The sequence below is a fragment of the Dasypus novemcinctus genome, chromosome 7 (assembly GCF_030445035.2).
Source record: "Dasypus novemcinctus isolate mDasNov1 chromosome 7, mDasNov1.1.hap2, whole genome shotgun sequence".
Classification (NCBI taxonomy): domain Eukaryota; kingdom Metazoa; phylum Chordata; class Mammalia; order Cingulata; family Dasypodidae; genus Dasypus; species Dasypus novemcinctus.
Window position 1 is genome coordinate 65,529,036 of NC_080679.1, and position 23,220 is coordinate 65,552,255.

The 23,220-nt window shown below is 34.9% G+C and overlaps 1 protein-coding gene across 8 annotated transcripts in view; it reads left to right on the top strand.

The window, feature by feature from the left end:
- The window catches only part of PDE1A (phosphodiesterase 1A), a 609,100-nt gene that overhangs the window by 531,989 nt on the left and 53,891 nt on the right, over positions 1 to 23,220 (top strand). For 7 of the 8 annotated variants that reach the window (XM_071216230.1, XM_071216229.1, XM_071216231.1 and 4 more), the window contains 2 exons: positions 13,498 to 13,614; positions 16,498 to 19,047. The exons of the other annotated variant lie outside the window; for it this stretch is intronic. In XM_071216230.1, the coding sequence (XP_071072331.1) occupies positions 13,498 to 13,571 (74 nt within the window). In that variant the 3' untranslated portion in view covers positions 13,572 to 13,614; positions 16,498 to 19,047. Of the gene's footprint in view, positions 1 to 13,497; positions 13,615 to 16,497; positions 19,048 to 23,220 lie in introns of those variants that run through there. 8 annotated transcript variants of the gene reach the window in all.

Genomic DNA, 23,220 nt, shown 5'->3' on the forward strand with positions numbered 1-23,220 from the left:
TCTGGATCCTCTCTTCAGCTTTTTTTTCACTATGCTGAATTTCGTCCACTTATAAAGGATTCCAATGATCTAGATTAAGGCCCAGACTCGAGAAACAGACTTGGCCCAGTGGTTAGGGCGTCTGTCTACCACATGGGAGGTAGCGATTCAAACCCCGGGCCTCCTTGACCCTTGTGGAGCTGGCCCGTGTGCAGTGCTGATGTGCGCAAGGAGTGCCGCGCAAGGTGTCCCCTGCGTAGGGGAGCCCCACGCACAAGGAGTGCGCCCCATAAGGAGAGACGCCCAGCTCGAAAGAAAGTGCAGCCTGCCCAGGAATGGCACCGCCCACACTTCCCGTGCGGCTGATGTCAACAGAAGCGGACAAAGAAACAAGACACAGCAAATAGACACAGAGAACAGACAACCGGGGGGGGGGGGGGGGGGGGGTGGAATTAAATAAATAAATAAATCTTAAAAAAAAAAAAAAGGCCCAGACTCATTCAGCTGGGCCACACCTTAGCTAAAATAAGGTCTTCAAGAGATCCTATTTACAATGGGTGCATACCTGCAGGAATGTGGATTAAGACCAAGAACATGTCTAAACTGGAGTATGTACGTCAATCTACCACCATAGCAAGCAGGTTTATTTAAAATCATGTTTATTCAAGGAAACCTCATGGAGCTTTTCATAAGAAATAAACAAACAAAAAGCAGGTCTTGTATCATTGTTCAAAATTAAACAAATCCAACTAGAATTGTTTCCCACCAAAGGTAAGAAAACATATAAAGGTTATGAGAGAGTATTAGAGTGTTTATGAGGTCAAATTCCACTATAATTACTGTGATATTTTAATAGATTATGATAGATTCACTAATTAAAATTTATATATTGTTATTTATATTTGAAATATATTATAATGGAATATTTCATATTATGTATGTGTATTAGTCAGCCAAAGGAGTACTGATACAAAATACCCAAAATCTGTTGGCTTTTATAAAGAGTACTTATTTGGGATAGAAGCTTACAGTTACCAGGCTATAAAGTACAAGTTATTTTCCTCACCAAAGTCTGTTGCCACGTGTTAGAGCAAGATAGCTACTGATGTCTGTTCGGGTTTCTTGGGTTCCTCTCTTCTTGGAGCTCTGTTTCTCTCCATGCTCAGCTGCTGTGCTGTCTTTGCAAGGCCAGCTGTAGACTGTCAGGTGAACAGCTCTGTCTCTCTCCCAGAAGCTTCTGCCATCTCTATTCCTCTGTGTTCTCCTGTGTGTTCTCTTCTGGGGTGCAGCTCAAAACTCCAACTCTGTCCATTGCCATAAAAGTGCCTCTGACAGACCAGTTTATAAACATAATCCAGTAACTATATTTGGAATTAATAAACAACGCCAAACAGCTACAGTATGGTAAGTTATTTTTGTAATTATATTGCTGCTGATGCCAAACAATATGCAGATTCATATTCTACTAAGTATATACTCATGTGCCAGACAATATGCTTCATTCTGTCACAGTCTCATTATCCTATTTATTCAGATAGCGCAATGATTTTGGTATTGCTATAACCATTTACCAGTGTGGAAATTGAGATGTAGAACAGCCATCCATGTAACATCCAAGATCACAACTTTGATCACATTGAAAATGAACCTAACTTCATTCCCTTTCAAAGATCCATTCAATACACTGAAAATAGCTTAGCAAACTGTAGGAGAAAAACACACAAAAAAAGAGGAAAAAATTTCTTGTGGACTCTTACTCCAGAGACCACAGTAATTGCTTCATCAAATCTTTTTCTGAATACATTTAATTTAACTTATTCCATGAACTTTCAAATGTGCAATTTATACACCATAGAAATTTTTATTTAAAAATGGTCAACAAGATTAATTTGGGCATGAAATTTTACATCACCTATTCATGTACCCATTAGTCATTTATACAATTATTACAGTAACTCTACAAGGAAAGACTTGTAGTCTGATGAAATTAGGCTCAGAGCACCTAAATTATGTATCTCAGTTCACACAATTTTTCTTTAGAAAAGCTGGGATTTTTATCCAGTTTGTCTGAAATCAAAAGCAAAATCTGAAATGTTGTGGAAATTACTTGTGAAGGGTTAGCTTAGTTACATTTTCCAAGCTTTTCTCCAGAGCACAAGACTTGCCCAAATTGTTTATTGCTGGAGGAATTGTGAATAACTGCAGAATATATGGTCATTTTAAGTGATATTTAGTGTGTGTTGAACAGACAATACAAATAGAAAGGAAGGGAGAGAGATGGAGCATGTGTCCTCTCTGTGATTATTGGCTGGCTCAGTGATGGTGAAGAAACAGTTTCTTCCCGAAGGGTGATAGAACAAGCAGGCACTTGGACTGGTAGAAAAATCAGTGGTCAGAAGATAAGCAAATTTGGAATGGAGGTGGTCTGAGAAGCTGCTCTATTATGGGGCATTTCCCTGTGTTTTTAATTTATATTTAGATATAGTTGAGATAGAAGAAATTATTTCCAGATGATTTAACTGATCCTCTTCATCCAGGGCTTGGTCAGGGGCACCCTGACTGATGGTTCCTATTGAGTATTACAGATTGAGTTTTCCTTCTCTGGGTACTATCTCATTGTTATGGTGAATGGTTTTAGCCAGTTCAATCTTGCCATTGTTCTAGTTGTATCACACAGAAGTTATGACATATATTTTTCCATATATAAAATTTATACCATATTTGTGTAAAAATGAATATACACAAATAATTTCTACAGTATATTTTCAGTATTTGTGTCTCGTATTTTTCAGTGTCCAATATTCTTTACTTAAAATATTTCCATTTATCTCCTAAACTGGGGTGGAGTCTATATAAAGTCTCTTTAATAGTGAAGAGAAGGAAAACTCCTGAGTTTAAAATGTTCCAAAACCTATATTCAGTCAAAATTGTGCCCCACATTCTACCATAATGAATCCAAAAGAAAATAGGTAATTTTTGTACAATTAAATTATTTTGAGTTAAGGAAATTACTATATTTATATTAAGTTACAGAAAAGTAGGATTAGATTAGTTTGCAAGATACACATGCACAAAAACTAATGGTTTTCTTGATACTGTCTCAGAAAATTAAACAATAATAGAGTAAAATTCTACCTGAAAGTCATGGCATTACCTATACAATAGCATTCTCAACTCTATATTTCTTAAAGGATTTATTTGGTTTATTCTGGTTAGTGTTATTAAACAAGATTAGTAGGAAAGGATATAAAACAGAAGCACATTTTTATTCTTTTTATGTTTATATAATATAACCCTACCAAATAGTTGTATACTGTTTGTTAATAGTGATATTAATATCCTTCAAGATAACCTCTCATTAGATTCTGAGAGTGCCTACTCTAGTTGAAATCCATAAATACTTGTTATGTGTCTTTCATGTACAAGGCATTGTGCTGTCTTGTAATCCAGGGTTATGACACAGAATGATTTTTAGGCAACAATTCAAGTGAGGGAAAAATAAGTTGAATTAGAAAACAGGTCATCACTGATGAATACAGGAATCACCAAAAAAAGTTTCAGTAGCATAAGCAAATTATGTTGAAAATTAAGAAAATAAATCAAGTATATTGATCTTCATAATTTCACCACAGTAGTTTCTACAAATATGGCTGATTATAAATGCTAATTATGAATTAATTTTTTCACAACTTCTTTATGACATTTTCTCTTGATTTTTAATAAGTACTTTTTTTTTCAGAAGCAAAATCCGGACCACAGAAGTAGACATTTTCCTCATCAGTGAAATACCTTTTTAAAGTAAAGACTTATGCATGGTGGCAGCTCTAATTTTACTGAAATGACTTGGAGATTTCAGTCTACTAGCTGGAAATCTACCTGGCTTTGTGAAAGAAAGGGAATCTAATTTTGCATTTGGTTATTTAATATCATGAACTACATAAATAATAGCTATAAATTCCTCAGTCTGCCTGTCTCAGTTGCTATGGGCATAGATTCATCTGATGGTTAAATCAGCATCTTCGTACTTCCAAATATCTGTTTAAATGTCATTGTGCAGCATTTCTCTTTACTAAGATAATATGGCAAGTGCCAATTATTTTTTTCTGAGTGGCCAATCACTAATTTTAAATGTTATTTTTTTAATAAAGCCTATCCACCCACTTTCACTTTGGATGTCCCTTTTCTAAAACATCGAAAAAGTAGTGTGACTTTTACAAAATTAAAATTAGCTTTTATAGGAATTCTACGATTTGTCCCTTTGAACAAATACTTTAATGGTTCTCTGACATTAAAATATGATTCATAAAAATTTTAAGAGACATGTATTTTTGAAAAAATGTTTATATTATAGTGGCAATGAATGGCAGAGTTAAGAATGGCTTAATGTACTATTTGTTGGATTTGAAAATGACTTATCCACTGCATGATTCAGTTTATTAGCTATTTTCCCCCTGAAAAAAACCTGTTTTTAAAGAGCTGCTGTTTTATACCACCTTTCCTCTGAGTACCTAACAGTTGACTTAGTGATTAATTATACTAGACTAGTTGAACCACCTAAATAATTAGCTGGGACTGGATGTTGTCTAATATTGAAGAACGTATTTTCACAAACATAGTCTTACTATCTGAAGGCTCTGCCTTCAGAAAAAATAATTTATCATGAGATTTAATTTCAGAGATAAGGCATACATTGTACTGAGGAAAAGCAAAAACACAGCAGGTATTAAATACACCCAAGGAGGCAGCATAGTATTAAGTTCAGTGCTAGGACTCTGGAACTAGACTTTTATTTCAATCCTGGTCCCATCACTTATTAGCTATGTGACCTTGAGCAAGTTATTTGATCTCTCTGTTTCACTTTGCTCATTTGCAAAGTGCAGATGATAAAAACAGTGTCTATCTCACAAAGCACTTATGAGGATTAAATGAGTTAATACATGTAAAGTGCTTAGAACTTAATGTTTTCTACAATAATTATTACTCTTCTCCTGGTCTCATGTCTGTGCCTCTAGTATATAGGGGAGTCTTACAGAGGGCTTCTTTAAAGAAAGGTGCTATTGAAAAATACTAAGTCCTCAACAATTTTAGTATGAGATTTTGCTTATTCCATGGTAACATATGCAATGGGTAAATTCCATCAGCCAATTGAGTGAATTGCTGTATAGTGAGTTAATCTTGACTCTTCTCTCACTTTTTCATTGTTAACTAATCCATCAAGACAGCCTATAAAATGCATCTCCCACATTTTTCTCAAATCCATTCAGTTTTCTGGATGAGTGAATGAAGGAATGAAATTTCCTAATTTTCAAAGGTTGATACAGCTGTCCAATTTGGAAAGTTGAAAATAAACAACCTTTATCTAAATATCTTCTCTTTAAGGATTCAGCCACTTAAAATGCTTGCCTCTGATTTTTTTTTAGCATCGAACTCTTTAGGAAAAGAAAAATATCCTCAAAAAATTTTCTGTAGACCTAAATGCAGATGCACTTAAAAAAGGACATTTCAGTAAAGTCCAGCAAACTTGGTTTATGGCAATTCAATTATTTCCTCAAACCTCAATTTATGATCCTTGAGTTCTTTCCCAAATGAATTTTTTCCATCTTAATTTTTACCCTGTAAGTTATGCCAAGATTTTTATATATAACCAATACTGTAGGATTGATTTCTATCTCAGCCTGATTTTAGGCCTTTCTCAATTTAGGTGCCAACTAATCCCTCTAAGATTTGACAATTTAAGGCAGAATAAGATGGGATAAATAATTATCTGTTTGGGGATATGGTGGCCCCAAATCAACTCAGTCTACAAAGTGATCAAACAATATTTACAGAATATTCGCTGGGATATATAAAGACCCCTTGAATTTTGGATTATGCATACCACCAGCTTTTGTTTAATCTTTCTCATTATAATAGGTTTCCATTGCTGAAAATTATGAATTCAGCTTGGTAAAGATTCTAAGTGGTTTTGGTTTCCAAGGAAAAATGAGAAGTAAAATCAAAGGAGACATCATATAACAACTCAATATTTCCTCTCTGCCTCCCTAGATGGAAACTTATTAAAAAAATTCTCTCTCCACTGAAGAATTTGTTGATGAAGAAACACTAAAATTTAAGAAATGTGTGACGTTTATAATCTTTTGGTGAGCCTATTCCTTAAATATTCAAGGAAAACAATCAACATTATATGCAGTTTGAGATCCTGGGGATCTACAATAAATGGTTGGATATGGTGTTACAGGATGGAGAGTCAGAATTTTTCAGGACAGAAAGAATGACAAATTTTCATTCATATCTTTTGATTTTCAGAGCATAGATACTTACCCGTCATATATTTATACTGGACTTTAAATTGAATAACATTTTACTACTCCGGGAGTCACAAATCTCAACTATTTCTCCTCCAAGACATTAGCAAGAAAACCTTTGGCTCTTTCTTACAGCCCTTTACTTTGAAATCCCCCAGGATATAGGACATGTATGGGTTTGCTGTTTTGAGTCCCTCCTTAGCCTGAAGGGCTTATGAAGCAAGTCTTCTTAGTGGCACTCAGTCTTCTTACTCTCAAACTACTCAATCCTCCTTTTTTTTTAAGATTTATTTTTTATTTATTTCTCTCTCCTTTCCCCCTGCCCCCATTGTCTGCACTCTGTGTCCATTTGCTGTGTGTTCTTGTGTCCTCCTGTATTCTTGTCAGCGGCACTGGGAATCTGTGTCTCTTTTTCTTGCGTCAGTCTTGCTGCATCAGTTCTCCATGTGTGTGGAGCCACTCAGAGCGGCTCTTCTTGCAGAACACACTCCTTGCACGTGGGGCTCCCCTACGTGGGGGACACCCCTGTGTGCAAGGGCACACATCAGCACTGCTTGTGGGCCAGCTCACCACATGGGTCAGGAGGCCCTGGGTGTGAACTCTGGACCTCCCATATGGTAGGTGGATACTATCAGTTGAGCCAAATCTGCTTCCCTCCTCAATCCTCCTTAAAGAACTAAATTTCTAGCCCTAGTAAGTTGTCAGAAGCAGGTAGATGAAAAATATCATTTACTCCACATTTCCAATTCAAAATTTCACAGTTATATGGCTCCAAACAATGAAGAATGATTTGCTCTTTCAAATCCAATAGAAACTTCACCCTCCTCAGGGAGTTAGCCCTGTGTGACCAAACTCTTCAGCATAGTGCTGAAGCATGTAGCTCTTGGTCTGAAGGCCCAGCTCTGCTCCTTAGATGATATGGGACCTTGGGCAATAAAAGTTGTTGGGAGGATTAAGTGATAAAATACGTGAACCACTTAGCACAGTGCTTGGCACATAGTAAGCACTCACTGAATGTGATTACCCTGAGACAGTAAACATGAAGGACACCCAATCTATTCTATATGTGTAATAGAGTAAGAATAAATGGTTTATGTTTAGAAAAATATACCTCAATTCTTATTGCGGGATTATCTGTCATCAGATCAGGTTCAATTATATTCAGTGCCCTACATTTAGGAGAACTGGATTTTTGTATTGAAGAAACATTTTACTTTAAGCAAATTAAGTCATTTTTATCTTATCTTTAACTAGAAAACCCAATTAACCAGAATACTTAATTCATTACAAATTCTAATTATTCTGAGTTCTACAATATAAATCTAAATTCCAAGCATAGTTACCTCCTGATTGGAATTACTCTTCAAGGGCAATAGAGTTCTTCTCTGAAAATGGGTAAGACCAGGATCCCCAAGGACTTCAGGAGGGATACAGATGGAATTTTAACAGCTGCCTCTATTCATCTGCACAGCAACTTGTTGATAAAGCCAAAGATCAATGTTTCCAAAGATGTTGAAAGTCATTAGAGGCTCTGTTGAACATAGTGTAAGCAGAATAATTATCTTCTATTTTACAATACAAATGCAAAAGAAAATCATACCAACAATTCATCTCCCAATTAATTTATTATTCAAAACAAGTTAGAGCTTTTTTGCTTCATCAGTATTCTGCTTGTAATTTTTTTTCCATATATAAAAGTTCAAGAAAAAATGTGAATTTTGGCACCTTTCCCAGACTAATTTTCATCCCATCTCTTTCCTCTAAAGAAACTGGAAAGCCCATATTGCCTAGCAGATTAAATTTTCCCTTGGAACCCAATCTTGTAGTTTCCTTAACCAGTTCTTGCCACTCTTTTAGGCAGACAAATGATATTTGAATGGCCTAAACTGCAGTGTTCCAGACTTTCTGTCTTGGATGACACCTTCCCAACCTCCCTACCCAAGGAAAGCCTGTGCCCTTAGATCACCTATAGAATACACTGCATATTTAGGTGTCTAACACATGTGCATTGGAAGTATGGATTCATTCTAGAGATTGCTAATGTAAATAGATGTGTTTTCCTTGAATTAGATTTTTGTTTTGATATAGTGGACAAAGAAATAATTGATCTATTTCTTTATTTGTTTTTGTCAACACTTTATCAAATAAGGTATCACTGCTAAATTTAAGGGGTTGGAAGTAGCACATTTGGGAGATAGGTGGTGATTTTCTTCAGTACCCCACCTTCTTTTTCTTCTTATCTTTCTTGGTAATTAGTGTTCAGTCTTCCCTTCTCTTCGTTTTCTTCATGGACTCTGCAGAGTAAAGGCAGAAAGGATACTTAACAGGGTTTCTTCTCTAGATGCAATTAAAGGAAAAGCAAAACCTTAACATAGGGAGAGTACTTCTCTATTGTTTCAAAGGATTTTCAGTTCTCAACTTGTAAGACCTGTTATATTGATGCCAAAACACTGATCAAATCAGAAGCTCTTACTTATCCAACATTGTCTTTCTCCAACGATTATAGCTTTTAACTTAGCTCATGGTTCACTCTGATTATTTATAACATAAGCTATATAGAAGACCAAAAATAAAAGGGAGGCAACCTAGCCAAATCTGTTTGCTTGATGAAATATTTGTATACATAGCAAAGGTAACATTTTTTGCATGAAGAAATGAGAATGCAGTGTAATTCCAGAACTAGTCCCTCTGTTGAAAAGACTGCTCAAACATATTTTGTGTTGAGTAAATATTTTAAAAACACTATTTGCTGTTGCTGTTTTAGTGTCCTTGCTGCTAAAATAAATACCATATAGTGGGTTGACTTAACAAAAAGGTATTGGCTCACAGTTTTGAGGCTATAAGAAATTGAAAATCAGGAGCATCAGCAAGGTGATGCTTTCTCCCAGAAGTCTGTGGCATGATTCTTGGTCCTTGGCTTTTCTGTCACATGGCAATGCACATAGTGGCATACTCTCCTTTCTTTCCTGGGTTCCATTGACTTTCAGCTTCTGGCTGTTACTTGTGGCTTCTCTCTGTCTGACTTACACCCTTCTTATAAAGGACTCTAGTACTCTGGATTAAAACCCAACCCAATTTATCTGGGCCACACCATAAATGAAGTAACATTTTGATTTACAATGAGCCCACACCTACCAGAATGTGGACCAAGACTGAGGATGTGTCCAAACTGGAGTACACAATTCAATCCATATCACTGTTAAATATGGAAAAGTGCTAGAGAATTTTTCTGAGGGATAATGAGGAGCTCTGTCTCCCAAAGACTATGCTGCCTTGGAGAAGTCCATTATCTCTTCTGAGCATATGTTCCTTATCACTATGATGGAAATAATTGTGTGAATATCCTACTCACATTCAGGGATTGTTGGGCTGCACAAGTTAGAAATATATGTGATGGTGCATTATAAATTATTAAATTAAATCAATTATTGGTTTATATCTATAGAGAAAATTACTTTTTGTGTTAATAAATCCTATGCATTTGAAAAATACAGCCAGCACATCAAATTTTTTATCTATTTTTTGGAAATTACTGTTTAGAATACATTTTTTAAAAAGTAGATTAAAGTCTGTTTAAAGAAAAATATTAGGTAAAAAGAGTGTAGGCAGCATATAGATATGGCAGAAATGGTGAAGAGAGTATATGAATGATTGTAGTTTGGGAAACAGAGCAACTAGAGGTCAAGTTTCTGTTTTACCTTGACAGAGGGATCTAGCCAATAACCAACTTTGAGATCTTGGGCAAATTACTGAAGATATGCCTCACCCTCAATTTCCACAATTCTTAAAACCCCACCTCATATGGTGATAGTGAGGATTAAGTGAGTTAAGACATGTGAAGCACTTAGAATAGTGCCTGCCATCTAGTTGTTGTTCACAAAGTGTTTATTATTATTGTTAAAGCTTTGATTGTATAATAATTTATCCTATCAGATTATTTTTCAAATAACAGTTCAAGGGAGACCAAGCCTGGATGCTGGACTCTCTAATATGCATTTGATAGTATGCCTTGTTCTATTGCTCTCTACAAATATTATTTTATATCATTTATGACTCTAACATGCTATGATTCTAATAAAATAATAGTGAGCTCAAATTGTAAGCTAAGAGCCTGGATTATCTAAATTTAGAGGATTTTTGTTTGTTTTGGTAGGTGTCTTTCCTATGGCTATCTCACATCCCCTGGCCAAAATTAGACTCTGTTCATAAAGTAAAGCGAAGATGTTTCCATTACTTTACAAATTATTTTTCCAAGTTCAAGTTTTTAAACTGGTTTAGATGAACACCTAAAAGTTCCTTAAGATGAATAGCATTTTCTGAGGCCCCTTACTTTCACTACCTTTTTCCTGCAGGTAGGATGAAACAAGCTTCTATCTATTCACTTGCTATGAGGAGTCCATATATTATGTTTGCATTCCTAATGGGCACTTTCCTTTGTAAACTTCCAAATCACTTCAATAAATTGAAATTCCAACATCAGTGTACTGGTCTTATTGAAGTAACAGTTAATTAAAAGCCAACAGTTTTGACTTCTAGTTGTGTCTACGCTGGAAGAAATTTCTTGATTTATCTGGGTCTGTTCCTCACCTGTAAAATAAAGTTATACTTGATCAAAGGTTATAACCAATGGCTGTAAAGATGGGGTCTGTACACTTGGAGAGTGAATGTTATTACCCTTTAACTGAATGGGCATTTCCTTCATTTGTAGGAAGCAATACACAGTAACATTTCTGTTACTTCTGTTTGTCGCCAAAAAAATCATAGATATTTCCATAACACATTAAAATTCATGAAGATGTCTTGAAATATCATTTGCTATCATTATTTCAAAAATGTAGTTATTATACCTTCATCTAGACCCCACTATTTATCACATTAATAAAGAAACACTTATATTACTATATCATATCTGTAGGTTTATATAAATATCCTGATAAAATATCTTAAAAGGGAAGCATTTGCAATCCTATGTATTTTATTTTATTTACTTAAAGAACTTTATTTTGAAAAGCAGTCCATAGGTTTTACCATACTGTGAGAAGGACCCATGATTTGAAAATGTTTGGACCCATGATTTGAAGATGTTTCTCAGGGTCTTTTCTATATCTCTCTTGGGTCATGGATTTTAAAAAATGCAAGACATTTCTTCTTTTCAGAGTGATAGCTCAGAATGATATGCCTATCTTTTTTAAGAAAGAGTTAATTACAAACAGTATGATCTACATTAATTGTAAAGACTTCTACAACTGAAGATCCATTAATTAAAAGTAATGTGATTTGAATTTGCTGAGGAATATCAGGGTTTTTCTATGCAATCTGACTATCATGAAATGCTTGGCAATGTTGTGCCTATGTCCTGTAATTCTAGTTTTCAAGGAAGATACTTCATTTCAGTGCTGCATAATTCTTGTTTTGATTTAGTCGTAGCTTTTAATGACTGCTTTTCTAACCACCTGTAGAGAATTACACTAGGATGTAATTTGTGTATCCTTTGGGATTTATCTTTGTAATCATTGCATTATTACCATTTTGATAATTTGTTCCTATTTCATTCTTTTGTATTAGTGAGTTAATTTTCCACTAGAAATGGTAGTAGATTGACCTCAATGTCCTTTCCCCATTGTAAAATTTTCCCTCAAAAATTTTTGTAATAAGTGAATTAATAATTCATATTACTTCCTTTTAATTCAATCTGTTCTATTTCATTCTGTTCTGTTACATACTATTCTAGTCTGTTTTGTTCTGTTTTAATCTAGTCTTAAGTAACAGGACAATTAAATCAGAAGCCTAAGCCAAGATCCTAAGATGATAAATAAACACCAGAAAACAAATTGAGTTGTGAGATAAATTTCGAAGAAGATTCAAAAGCCAGTTATTGGAATATTAAAACTCTCTCCAACTCAAACAATGAAAGGGTAAGATGGCTGAAGGTTGAAGAAGGATTTATAAGAAGATTATTTAAAAGGGAGCTCAGTTATTGGGAAATGCTTCCCTCTTCACCTCTAATCAAGGATAGTTTCACCAGAACACTTGGAGAGCTTGAAGTTAAGGAGATATTGGGCATGGAGTCTAATTTCTATGTGAGAGATTTAAAAGATTAGATGATGATAGATGCGTCAAAGGAGAGGAGGCTGTGTAGGTTTCAGCCTTTCCTCATGCAGTTTATGGGAACAAATGTTTTTTGAGTGTTTCATATATCAAATTGGTGAGAAGTTGCCAGGCATGGGCACATCTTTGAAGAGCTCATGAATGTATCCACAAAAGAAAAAGTTATTATAATCCATGCTGTGCAGCAGAGCTCCAAAATGTATTCACCAAATGCAGTGAAATGTGCCACAATCATGAAAGAGGTTGTTGATGTGGGAGGAGTGTGGGGGAGTGGGAGGTGGGGTATAAGGGAACCTCTTATATTTTTTAATGTAACATTTTTTGTGATCTATGTATCTTTTTTAAAAAGACAATTAAATAAAAATTTAAAAATTTAAAAAAAGGAAAGAGTTAGATCTAAGCCCCCCAGAGAAAGCATTCCATTAAATGTAAATATTTCTTGAAATATTAAGGTATTTTTGAGTAATTTATTCAAATAATTAATTTAGCCTACTTTATTTACTTTCTCATAAGACTCTCTTATCATGTATTTCTTTTATATTTCTATCTTTAAAAGATTCTCTACAACCCTTCCAGAAATGCTGGCACATTTTCTGTGTTAGTGTTTTATTTTTCTTCAAAGCTTATATAGAAGCTGAATGATTCTAAGATTATAAATTACACTAGTATGTTTTGGCAGACTATGCTTATCTTAAACATTACCATTTACTTACACTCATTTGTTCTAAATTCACAGCAACTCAGGAATATGTGGTAAGACACTGATCCTTAGATTGTTTAAAATATTTTTTTCAATTAAAAATATTCACAGAACACACATAATTTTTACGTGTGATTTAATAGATGTCTAAACATGTCTAACCTGTTTCATTTCTGTATTCCAAAATTAAACTTCAAAGAGTTGTGTAATCACCAAAATGACTTGTTATACTCAATAAGTCCACAACCTGAAAAGTAAATGCTTGGTATCTTTGGAGAAATAAGCCACAAAATCCATTGTAAAATCCAATATTTCATGAATTTTGCAAATTGCTTCAGTCTCCTGACCTTATTAGGTTTTCCAAAGACCTACTTGGTTTTTTTGTTTGTTTGCTTTTTTTTTTAGGTGAACCTGATCTTCATAAGAAATCAGAAGACTTAGTAATTGCTGAAGAAAAACATACTGACACACATCTGTAGGTTTGAAACACCTTAAAGGCTTCTGTCATTTTAAACATGAGAGGTAATTTTACTCTTTAGACAAGAAACCTAATTTCTAAAATGAATGATTTGAGGTAAAATTATCTCATTTAAATGCCTTCCTGTATTCTTTTTAAAAAATCTCTGTCTTCTATCATCTGAGGTAAAACTTCAACTAGTAAACTGAAACATTCACCTTTCTCACATTTACCTTTTCAAAGTGTTCTTCATTTGCTCATCAATAAAAATTATACTTACAGAGACTTTTTAGTCCTTTTAAAAAAATGAGCTTTGTAGTCCACAGGGAGGTTTAATCCTGATTTCCTTTTCTACTTCATGTAGGAAAATTGAATGTTATATGCCGGGTGACAACAAAACAAGAACATGTTAAGAAACAAATATTATTGGGTACCAAAATCTGTGGACATTTGTATCTGTGCTTTTCTTTTTAAAAATTCAACTTCTAAGGATTCCCTTCAATCTATCACATTATTAATTCTTGAATGATACCTCGGAAATCTGAATTTTTGATAATAAATATAATCATTTTGTCCCTTAGATGTTGCTTTAGATATGAAAGAGTAAAAATGTGATTAGTTTTTAAGAGAATTCCTTCCTCAGTATTGAGCTGGTTGTAAGACTTTTATTCATAATAATTGTTTTATTAACAGTGATGACCAGGTGTCAGACACTGTGGTAAACAGCTTATGTATATTATTTCGCTTGGTCCTGTCACCAGTTCTAGAGCTAGTGATTGTGATTCTTATTTTACATTTGAAGCTCAGAAAGAAATCAAACTACAGAGTGGCAATTAAAACCCATCTTTATGTATAATTACTATACTATATTGCCTCATGTTAGCTATAGCAATTCTTCTCCATACCTCCCTCAAGTTATAACTTTGTTATCTTTAGTGTAGATGGTCCTTTCAAAGACTCCTTGGGTCCTGATGATATATGATAGAGCCCCAAGTATCAATTTTAGGGAATACTAATTGAGTGGTGTAATTTATAGAAGTTTTAAGTAATAAAGGATTTTGTTTTCAAATAAATATCAATAGAAAATTGCATTAAACAAAATTAAGGAAGACTTATTCCTAAAGAATGCCTCCAAGTCAATATGTATTATTTACCTTCAAAATGTAAGATCAGCATTGCTTAAGAATTTATGACATGGAGCTGGAATATCTATGATCATTTTCTAAAAATAGCGAGTAGGAAACACAGGTTACCAGTACATTTATAAAAATATCTGAAATGACTATTCAATGTATGAAAATGTCTAAAGCAAAAAATATATATTATCTGTATCATTCTGGTATCTTATCAGAAAAAAGTATTTGATGGGATTCACTTAGTGGTTAAGGAAATCTCTTTTTCCTTTTCTAAAATAAAAATACACCTAAGATGGCAAAGTTTGAGACCCATTCAAACTAAATAGTGATGTTCAAACTGCACAGGCTGTTTGACTCATTTTCCCCCAGTAGGGTTAACTAAATCATTGACGTTCCTTCTCAGTTTGAGAAAACCCTATGTTCAGTGTACAGTTTTCCAGAAAGCATGACCTGTAGTTGGTGAAATGCAATTGCCTTCAAGGAACAGGCAGGTCCCTTCAGTGACGGACATGAATGACTTAAAAAGCAAGAGTGTAGGAAAGGTGACAAAAGGCAGCTGTGACACAGGGATGTGTCTGGGAGACAGTAGGAAGTGGTCAGCCCTGGAAACATAAAGCATGGCACACCCAATCTGCAGTCTCTACCCAGCCACTCTTTGGCTCTGGCAGATTCTTGCCATATAAGAATGAGGGACCAATATTTCCATGTATTTTTGTTAAGTGATTTCATGTAAAATCTTCCAGTTTTTCATGTTGGCTTACAGTTTTTTGAAACACCATGTGGGCCAGACCAAATATATCTCAGGGTTGATTTTGTCTGTAGGCTCCCAGTTTGCAAATTCATCATATCTTCCTTGTGACCGAAAGCTTACTCTCACTGGCCACCATCATGGAAAGTGGAGATTTCTTGGCAGCCCCTCCAGGGCAAGGAAGTTGCAAAGGAGTAGTTGGAGGCAGTAGAAATCAAGATGAGATTTTTCTCCCCCATCTCTCTGAAAGCTCATTACCTGCCTCCTTCTCAATGTGCCACTATAAGATAAGGAAAAAAGTACACCTTTCCCCATAAATATTGAAGACAAATTAAACTTGTGCTATATTGAAACCCCATAAATCAATGTGCAGCATTATACAAAGGGAAAGAAAGAAAAACCTTTTAAATCTACTTTTCAAACTCTTGTATAATTTTTACCAGTATTTCTAAGAGATTTCAATCCATAAGCCTTTTGTTTTGCTTACAGTTTTCTTTTATATTTTTTGTTGAAGTAAATGGGATAGGAAATGGGTGTACAATCCAATTCTGCTTTATTATTTAAAATATGACGGCATATCATTTATCACTGCCTTCTTTGCAAGGTATGCCAGAGATTGCTGGGATTTCAAAAGCAAACCAATATCAGACCTGTTATTCTTTGGGAGTGAAGCACTCCCTAATCCTACCAATGCCAGCTCTTTAGTGTTGAATGGACATCAAGAGAAGGTCAAAATCTGAGGGCTTTGTGAGCCGAATATAGCCAGTAGAACTGTTTTGTTTAACTTCCACATTGATTTAAAATATTTTTGAATACCTTTAGGCTAATGTCAGGACTCTATAATTATTTGAGTTTGTGATTTCTGACCCAAAGCATCAAAATTCTTACTGGAATTGAGACACCTACACACACAATAGGGAAAGGAATTCCAACTGATATAAAACCAATATCTATTATGTACTGATACACCTCTTATATTTGACAAAGCATATGAAGTTGAATGTGAAATTGCCTGAATATATAATCAAATCATGATCTTCATTTTCATTTGGATTTTATTTCAGGATAATAAGCGCTAAAATACCCTAAATTCTCAACTTTCCACAAAGCTATATTCTCCTCTTTCACATACACTTGGATCAGGCCATTTTCCTGGACTCCTATAGAAGGATTTAATAAGAAGAACATACATTCTGAGCAGGTAACTTAGGCCAAGTAAATATACTCAAAGTTGCTGTTAGCATTTTTAGCCAGTGCTTCTACCATTATTTTTCCTCCACGATTTGGCTTTCTTCAATTAAGCCAGATAAATTTTTGAGACAGAAGTTGGACAGTTTAAAATTTTTTGTTGCTTACATATGCAGAATATGAGACATTTTGAAATTTACTTTCTGGTACTGTTTTACGCAGAGTGCTATAACTATAAATTTTTCACCATCTGAAGTAAAAAGAAACAAAAAAATTGTGGAAAATTTTTTTGTGATGTAAGGAATAGGCTATTTAGATTTCTTTGTCATTTTAAATACACGGAACAAAATCAGAAGTGCAACTGTTCAGAAACTCTGGCTGAAGTTCTATGGCAACAATGTGGTATCATCATACCGGCTCTGTGACCTAATGACCCTCACTGAAACTCCAGAGCTGGGAAACAGCAGCAAAGCCTTTCGGTGAAACCAGCGGATGAACCTGAATCATCACCTTGATTTTAAAGCCCTAATATATCACCTACAGTGCAAGTGACACTTTACCTAAAGTCCAAGTTAACAAGATCCTTCAACTGCTGTTGGAGATGGACACTAGAACTGAAATTGGAATTTGCCTGCTGACAGAACTTGCTAAAACGTATTACAAGCCAAGGGATAAGAGACAAGAAGTGTCTGAGTGTGTATATGTTTGAAAATGCCTGTGATAATGGAAACCCACACTCTTCTGTACAGATAACATTATATGACATGGCATTTTAACTTTACTACATAGAAACAAACCGCAGCTCCTTGGAGTTCCTGCTTCCTTGTCATGTTTTGCCTGAGCATGTTCAAAGCCTTTCCTTTACTGCAAACTGAAGAATTATCATTTTTGTTATTCACTAACAAGAAAGATCAAGCACAATTAGGTGTTGTAACTTTTCTCATACAAGCACTTCAGTGATTGTGAGCTTAAGTGACTTAGTCCTTATGAAAGGTAGAAATTGGTTGGAAAAAACCAAGAGTAGCCTTCAATTAAAGAATGCAGTGAAGGAGAGCATGCCCATCCTTACGAGTTATCTGTTGCACCGGCTTCTTTCCTGGGGTTCCACAATGCTAAGCAATATTTTAGAAATGGATACAGTCAGAAACTTTTAAGCCTAAGTAGTGGGACTATATAACTCACAACTTAGTTCACTTTTAAATGTGTAAGCCATATTCTAAATGCATATTTCATATGCATCATTCTAATTTAAGATATATTTGTGCATAGACGGTGTATAAAATGCTTAAAAATGTTGTGTGAATAAAATCGTAAGTTTGAGTTTTACCTGAACCTGTACAGAACACAGCTAAATAACTGAGTTGTGCCATAGACATTACAATGCAATCAATATTTTAAATGTAAGCAGTAAAGATTAATCTATAATGATGTGTTGGGAGAAATGTATAGATGTGAACATCATAGTGACTTTCTGTTCTTTAAAAATGGACTCTTGGTTACTATTTATGGAGAAACTATAACTACTGCTTTTAATGTCTTTTTAAATTAGTTATTTACTAACCAGAAAAATATTCCACATTTAAAATAAAGTCAGATTATCTGGAAAGTCTAATTACTCTTGTTCCTAATTGAACCAGTTGTCTCAGTAAAGCTATAGAATTGAATCTCTTGAGGGAGAAGTAAATCGAAACACTGCTTCTCAAATGTCATAGGAAACATGTCTACTTTGTTACTACTAATGCTTTAAGATCTGTAGGCTTTGTTACTAAAAATAAAGGAATATAAAGAATTCATCAATTTCTGTACTTGGGATTTAACCTAATTTTCCACATTCTGTGATTTATAAAGCACTGTGACGGAACTTCCAGAGGGACTAGAGATGCTCCATTTCTTCAGAGGAGCTTTCATGCTGCCTGATATACCTTTTCTTCTCCTGTTCTCTCTTCCTCCTTCCCTCCTTCTCTACCTTTTCCCCTTTGTATCTTCTTTATTCATATACTCTATCTTTCTCCATCCCACCCACCCTTGCTCTCTCCCTCCCCCTGCTTTCTCTCCATCTCCCCCTCCCCTGGCCCTCTCCCCTCTAGGACAATGGAGAAGTAAAGAAAGAAAGCTACTAATTAGCAGGAAGTCAGAGTTGAGATTCCCTGTACTTACTACTTCTGCCAACAGTACTGTTGAGGCAATACAGAAGAAAGGGATTGCTGAGTTTAGGCTGCTGCACCTTACATGTCCTGCTTTGCATTTTTGTCCTCAGATACCCAACATATATATCTTGCAATTTCATAGGCCTTTCATTTAACTTAGTATCTCTTTCATTTAATTTTTAATATGACAATCTACAATTCTTGTGTTTTTTATTCTGCTGTAATTCTGTGTATTTCCTATTATATATGATTGCTAAATAAATTATATTGAAGGGAAAATATTGTGAACCATTTGGTGTCTGATGTAATTCAATTTGGAGGGGCATTGAAGAGTTGGGGAAATCAGGGAAAATCAGAAGTAACCTATTTAAAAATTGAAATGTTTTGTCAGAAATGATTTTTGCTTATTAAAAAAATTCATTGAACACTCATTACAACTATTTGCAAGCTCCTGGTATATCAGGAATAGAGACATGTATCTTTGAATAATTTTAAGTCTTATATGGGAAGTAATATATACACATAAATAACTGAATAACATATAAAAAATAACATATAAAATTAATTAGGTCCATAAAAGAGGTGCAAATAAAATGCACCTCTGATATTAGAGAAGGTAAAAATTGCTTCCATCTCTAGCACTTCTTGGAAGAGGTAGCATATGACTTGAACCTTAGATAATAATAAAAGCTTATATTTATTGCCTATCTTCTATGTACAACCTCTGTTTTAAGAACTCAGCAAATGTTATCTCAAATCCTCACAATAACCTAGACTCAGAGAAAGAGCCTTCTCCAATCCTATACAGCTCTCAAATGGCAGACTCTAGACTCTGTCAGGTTCTAGGTCTCTCTGGCACCAAAGTCATCTTTTTTTTCTTTCTGCTCCATCTGTGTGAGCCAGGCAGAAGCACAGTGGGAGAGAAAGCTGTGTGAAAGGAAAGTGTGAATAAGGCAACACCAGAGAGTAATAAGCAAAGACTATCATATCAAGGCAAAGACCGAGTGAGTTTCAGCTCACTGAATTAAGAGTAACTGGCACAATATGTGCTACCCCTAACACTATCTCCTTAATGCTAAAAAACTCCATTTGAATATGTAGAAAGTTTTCTAGTTGTTCGATACATGACAAAACCTATTTTTTTCACTTTAAATGAGATTATATAATAAATTTCTACCTAATATCAAAAAGCTTTTAAAGGCTATATTTTAACTTAGAAAATTTAATTTAGGTATTAATTACATTTTTTTCCTTTGAGAACTACAGTAAGCCTCTATCCTCTGTTTAACCCTTTTCTAAATATTGTAAAATGCATCCATCATTTGGCATGAACTTTAGACAATAAAGATGACACATATTTTAAGTAAGAAACTGAACACCTAGTTATGTCCTGAATTACACACCTGTCATTTCTTTTGCTGAAATCCTAAATATTCAAGATACAAATCCTGTATTTGGGCCAACATGGTTTTTTTGAAGCTCTATTTGGAGCCTTTTATCTCTTAGCACATTAATACATTTCTAGGCCATTTGTTTAGCATTTGTGATAGGTAGAGTCCTTCCTTTACATCTCAATCTGATAAAAGTTTTTGTGACTCAAGATGAAAGATGACAGCTCTTTAGTATTTCTTATGGTTCATTATGGTCTTACTACTGAATTACATTCTTTTATTGCATTATCTCTTTTACTCCTCTTAACTACTTTTTGATGAATTCTTATCCCCATCTTATGGGTGAGAAATTCTAAAGGAGGCAAGGCCTGAAGGGGCAAAAATCTGTGTAAGATCATGTGACTAGCAAGGGGAGGAGTATGGATTTGAAGTCCAAGAAGTCTGACCCCCAAAACCACTAGGCTAGCCTGCCTCTGGCTTGAGTAAGAGGATCTGTCATGTCTTCACTCCCAAGTAAATTCATTACCTTCCTTTCCTACTTGTTCACCCCAATTTTGCAGGCACTCGTCCCTAGAAACTCCCATTCTGAGAGGGGAATTTCCAGTGACCAAACACAGGGTCATGTGTGCTTTGGTGATCAGTTAAACCATGTGTTACTACGGAAAATGTGTCTTTGATTTCCATGGGCAAGAGTAATCATTTCCCCTGCTGGATATATGACCCTGCTTTCAAATGACCACGGTGCTCAGTCTCTACCCTTGCTACTCAGCGCAGTTTCCACCTTGAAAATTCTTAGACTTGAAGAATCCCAGGCCCCTCAATATCTACTGAGCTGGAATTGATATTTTAACAAGATAAGTGGGTGACTTCTTTGCATATTACTCTTCTAGATGGTAATTAAATTCTATGAAGGTAATTCCTAACACCTACTAAGCACTTCAATTTAAGGTTGTTTTTCTCCACATTAGAGGTACTTAAGTGCTTTTGACATCTGTGCCCTTCCTCAGATCTATTAGCAAAGCTCCAAAAAGACAAAGTCAATGATCCAGATGATTTTATCTTTAATGTGGCATGCATCTCTGTATTAATGAAATGTGATTCCTTCTGTGAATTAGAAGTAGACCCATGAAGGCTTGGAGAACAGTAAATGTTAGTATGACCTTTTGGCTGTAAGGGCAAAAAATCCTGGGGAGGATCAACTTTTTAAAGGACAGTGACACAATTTATCTTGTTTTCATTGGTCAAATACTGTAAGTGAACTATACAAAGTATACAAAGATCAATTTTCCTTTCATCAATTACCAATATATTGCATAATTATTAGTATCAAAATACACTGGTTGATATGTTTCACTCATTGGCCAACATTTTATAAACCTTGGACTATAGAAAACATTATTAAAATATGCTGGAATGTATGGAATGGGATGAAGGAAAGGGCATGCAAGCATTAAAACTAATTGTCTGGCCTAAGGTGAAAAGAAGAGGCTTTGTGTCCAACATGGACTCAGCAAGCCATCTGAGTTAGGAAAGGTAAAATACAATAGAGAGAAATAGAAAAGAGGGAGCTAAGGTTGGTTTATGGAAGGAAAAGCTGGATGTATTCTCAAGTGAAGGAGCACAGAGAATTTGTAGGATGGGTGCATAGGAGCCTCACTCCTTGTTCTACTGAGAATGGGTGAAGGCAAGGGAGAGGAAAAGATTTGTATAAGGCGATAGGTACGAGGGAGGTGTGAAGGGCCTACATGATCTATATGAAGGAATGATTATTTGTTTTACCAAAGAATCAATGGTTTTCAAGGGCTGGATTTGGCTGGGCAAATTCTTTGGCATATTGCCCACCCTTCCACTTTTCTGTTTTGATCAGTGTTGTATTTATGTCCCATCATAATCGAACCAAGACTATAATTGCCTCTTGTGTGGGTGTGTTTTCTCCACTTCAGTTTTCCATTTTGAGAAGGGTAAAGAATGCTTGGTATGCACATGACCCTCCCCTGGCCTGAAAACTTGCAAATTACTCCAAATGAATGCAAAACTCACAAAATTCCCAGAAAAATTCAAAGGCAGCCACTTTGCTTCTTCAGGTATTGTTTGCTTTCAGTGTAGAGTTGGCATGTGGTAACATATTTAGAGGCCAAATACTCCCTGGGAAATGAGAACCAAACCTGTGAGAGGAAACAAAAATCATGGGGCTATAGTGTTAATCTATGTGTTAGGATTTTGAATTGTAAAATAACAAAGAGAAATCAAAGCCATGTATAAGGAAATAGAAAAACAAAAAAGGGCCATTATTCATTCAATTTAACTTCTGGAAGATAAATAATAATGGCCACTAGATGGTATTATATGTTAAAATAAGCACAGCTGAGGTATATACTTCAGGAAGAAAAATGTAATATTATTAATATTTGTAGCTAGTAAAATTTTACACAAAAAGCCAGAATATAATTTTTCCAAATTAAGCTTTCTTCCTGTAGATACTGTACTATAAATTCTCTTTTAGAAAATAGTAAAAAGAACCTCTCCCCCCAAATAAAGTTCTTTTTCTGAATCCTTGACTTTGGATGTTGATGAAAACTTCTTCCCCCTCCAATTTCACTAGACATGACAACTTATTATTCCTAAATTATTAGCTAAATATAGAACATAAAATGTATTCATTTTCATATGTTAATACCCTAAAAGGTGTTAAAACTGCATTCGAATTCATTTTTAAAAGTCAGCTTTTGGACTGTAGATGCATATGAACAAGTGATAATAGTGTCTATTTAGTGCTAAGAATCTTTCTGTGCAACATGCATGAATTCCTTCTACCTTAGTGTGTGTGTGTGTGTGTGTGTGTGGTGGATTTAATTAACTCTGATTTAGACATGTTCTTGATCATGATCCGCATTCCTGTGGGTTTGAACCTATGGTAAATAAGATCTCTTGAAGATGTTATTTTAGTTAAGGTGTGGCCCAAATGAATGAGGGCAGGCCTTATCCAGGTTACTGGAGACCTTTACTAGCAGGAGAAATAAAACAAAGGGTGAGCTATGGGGAGGATGAGCCGGAAGCTGGA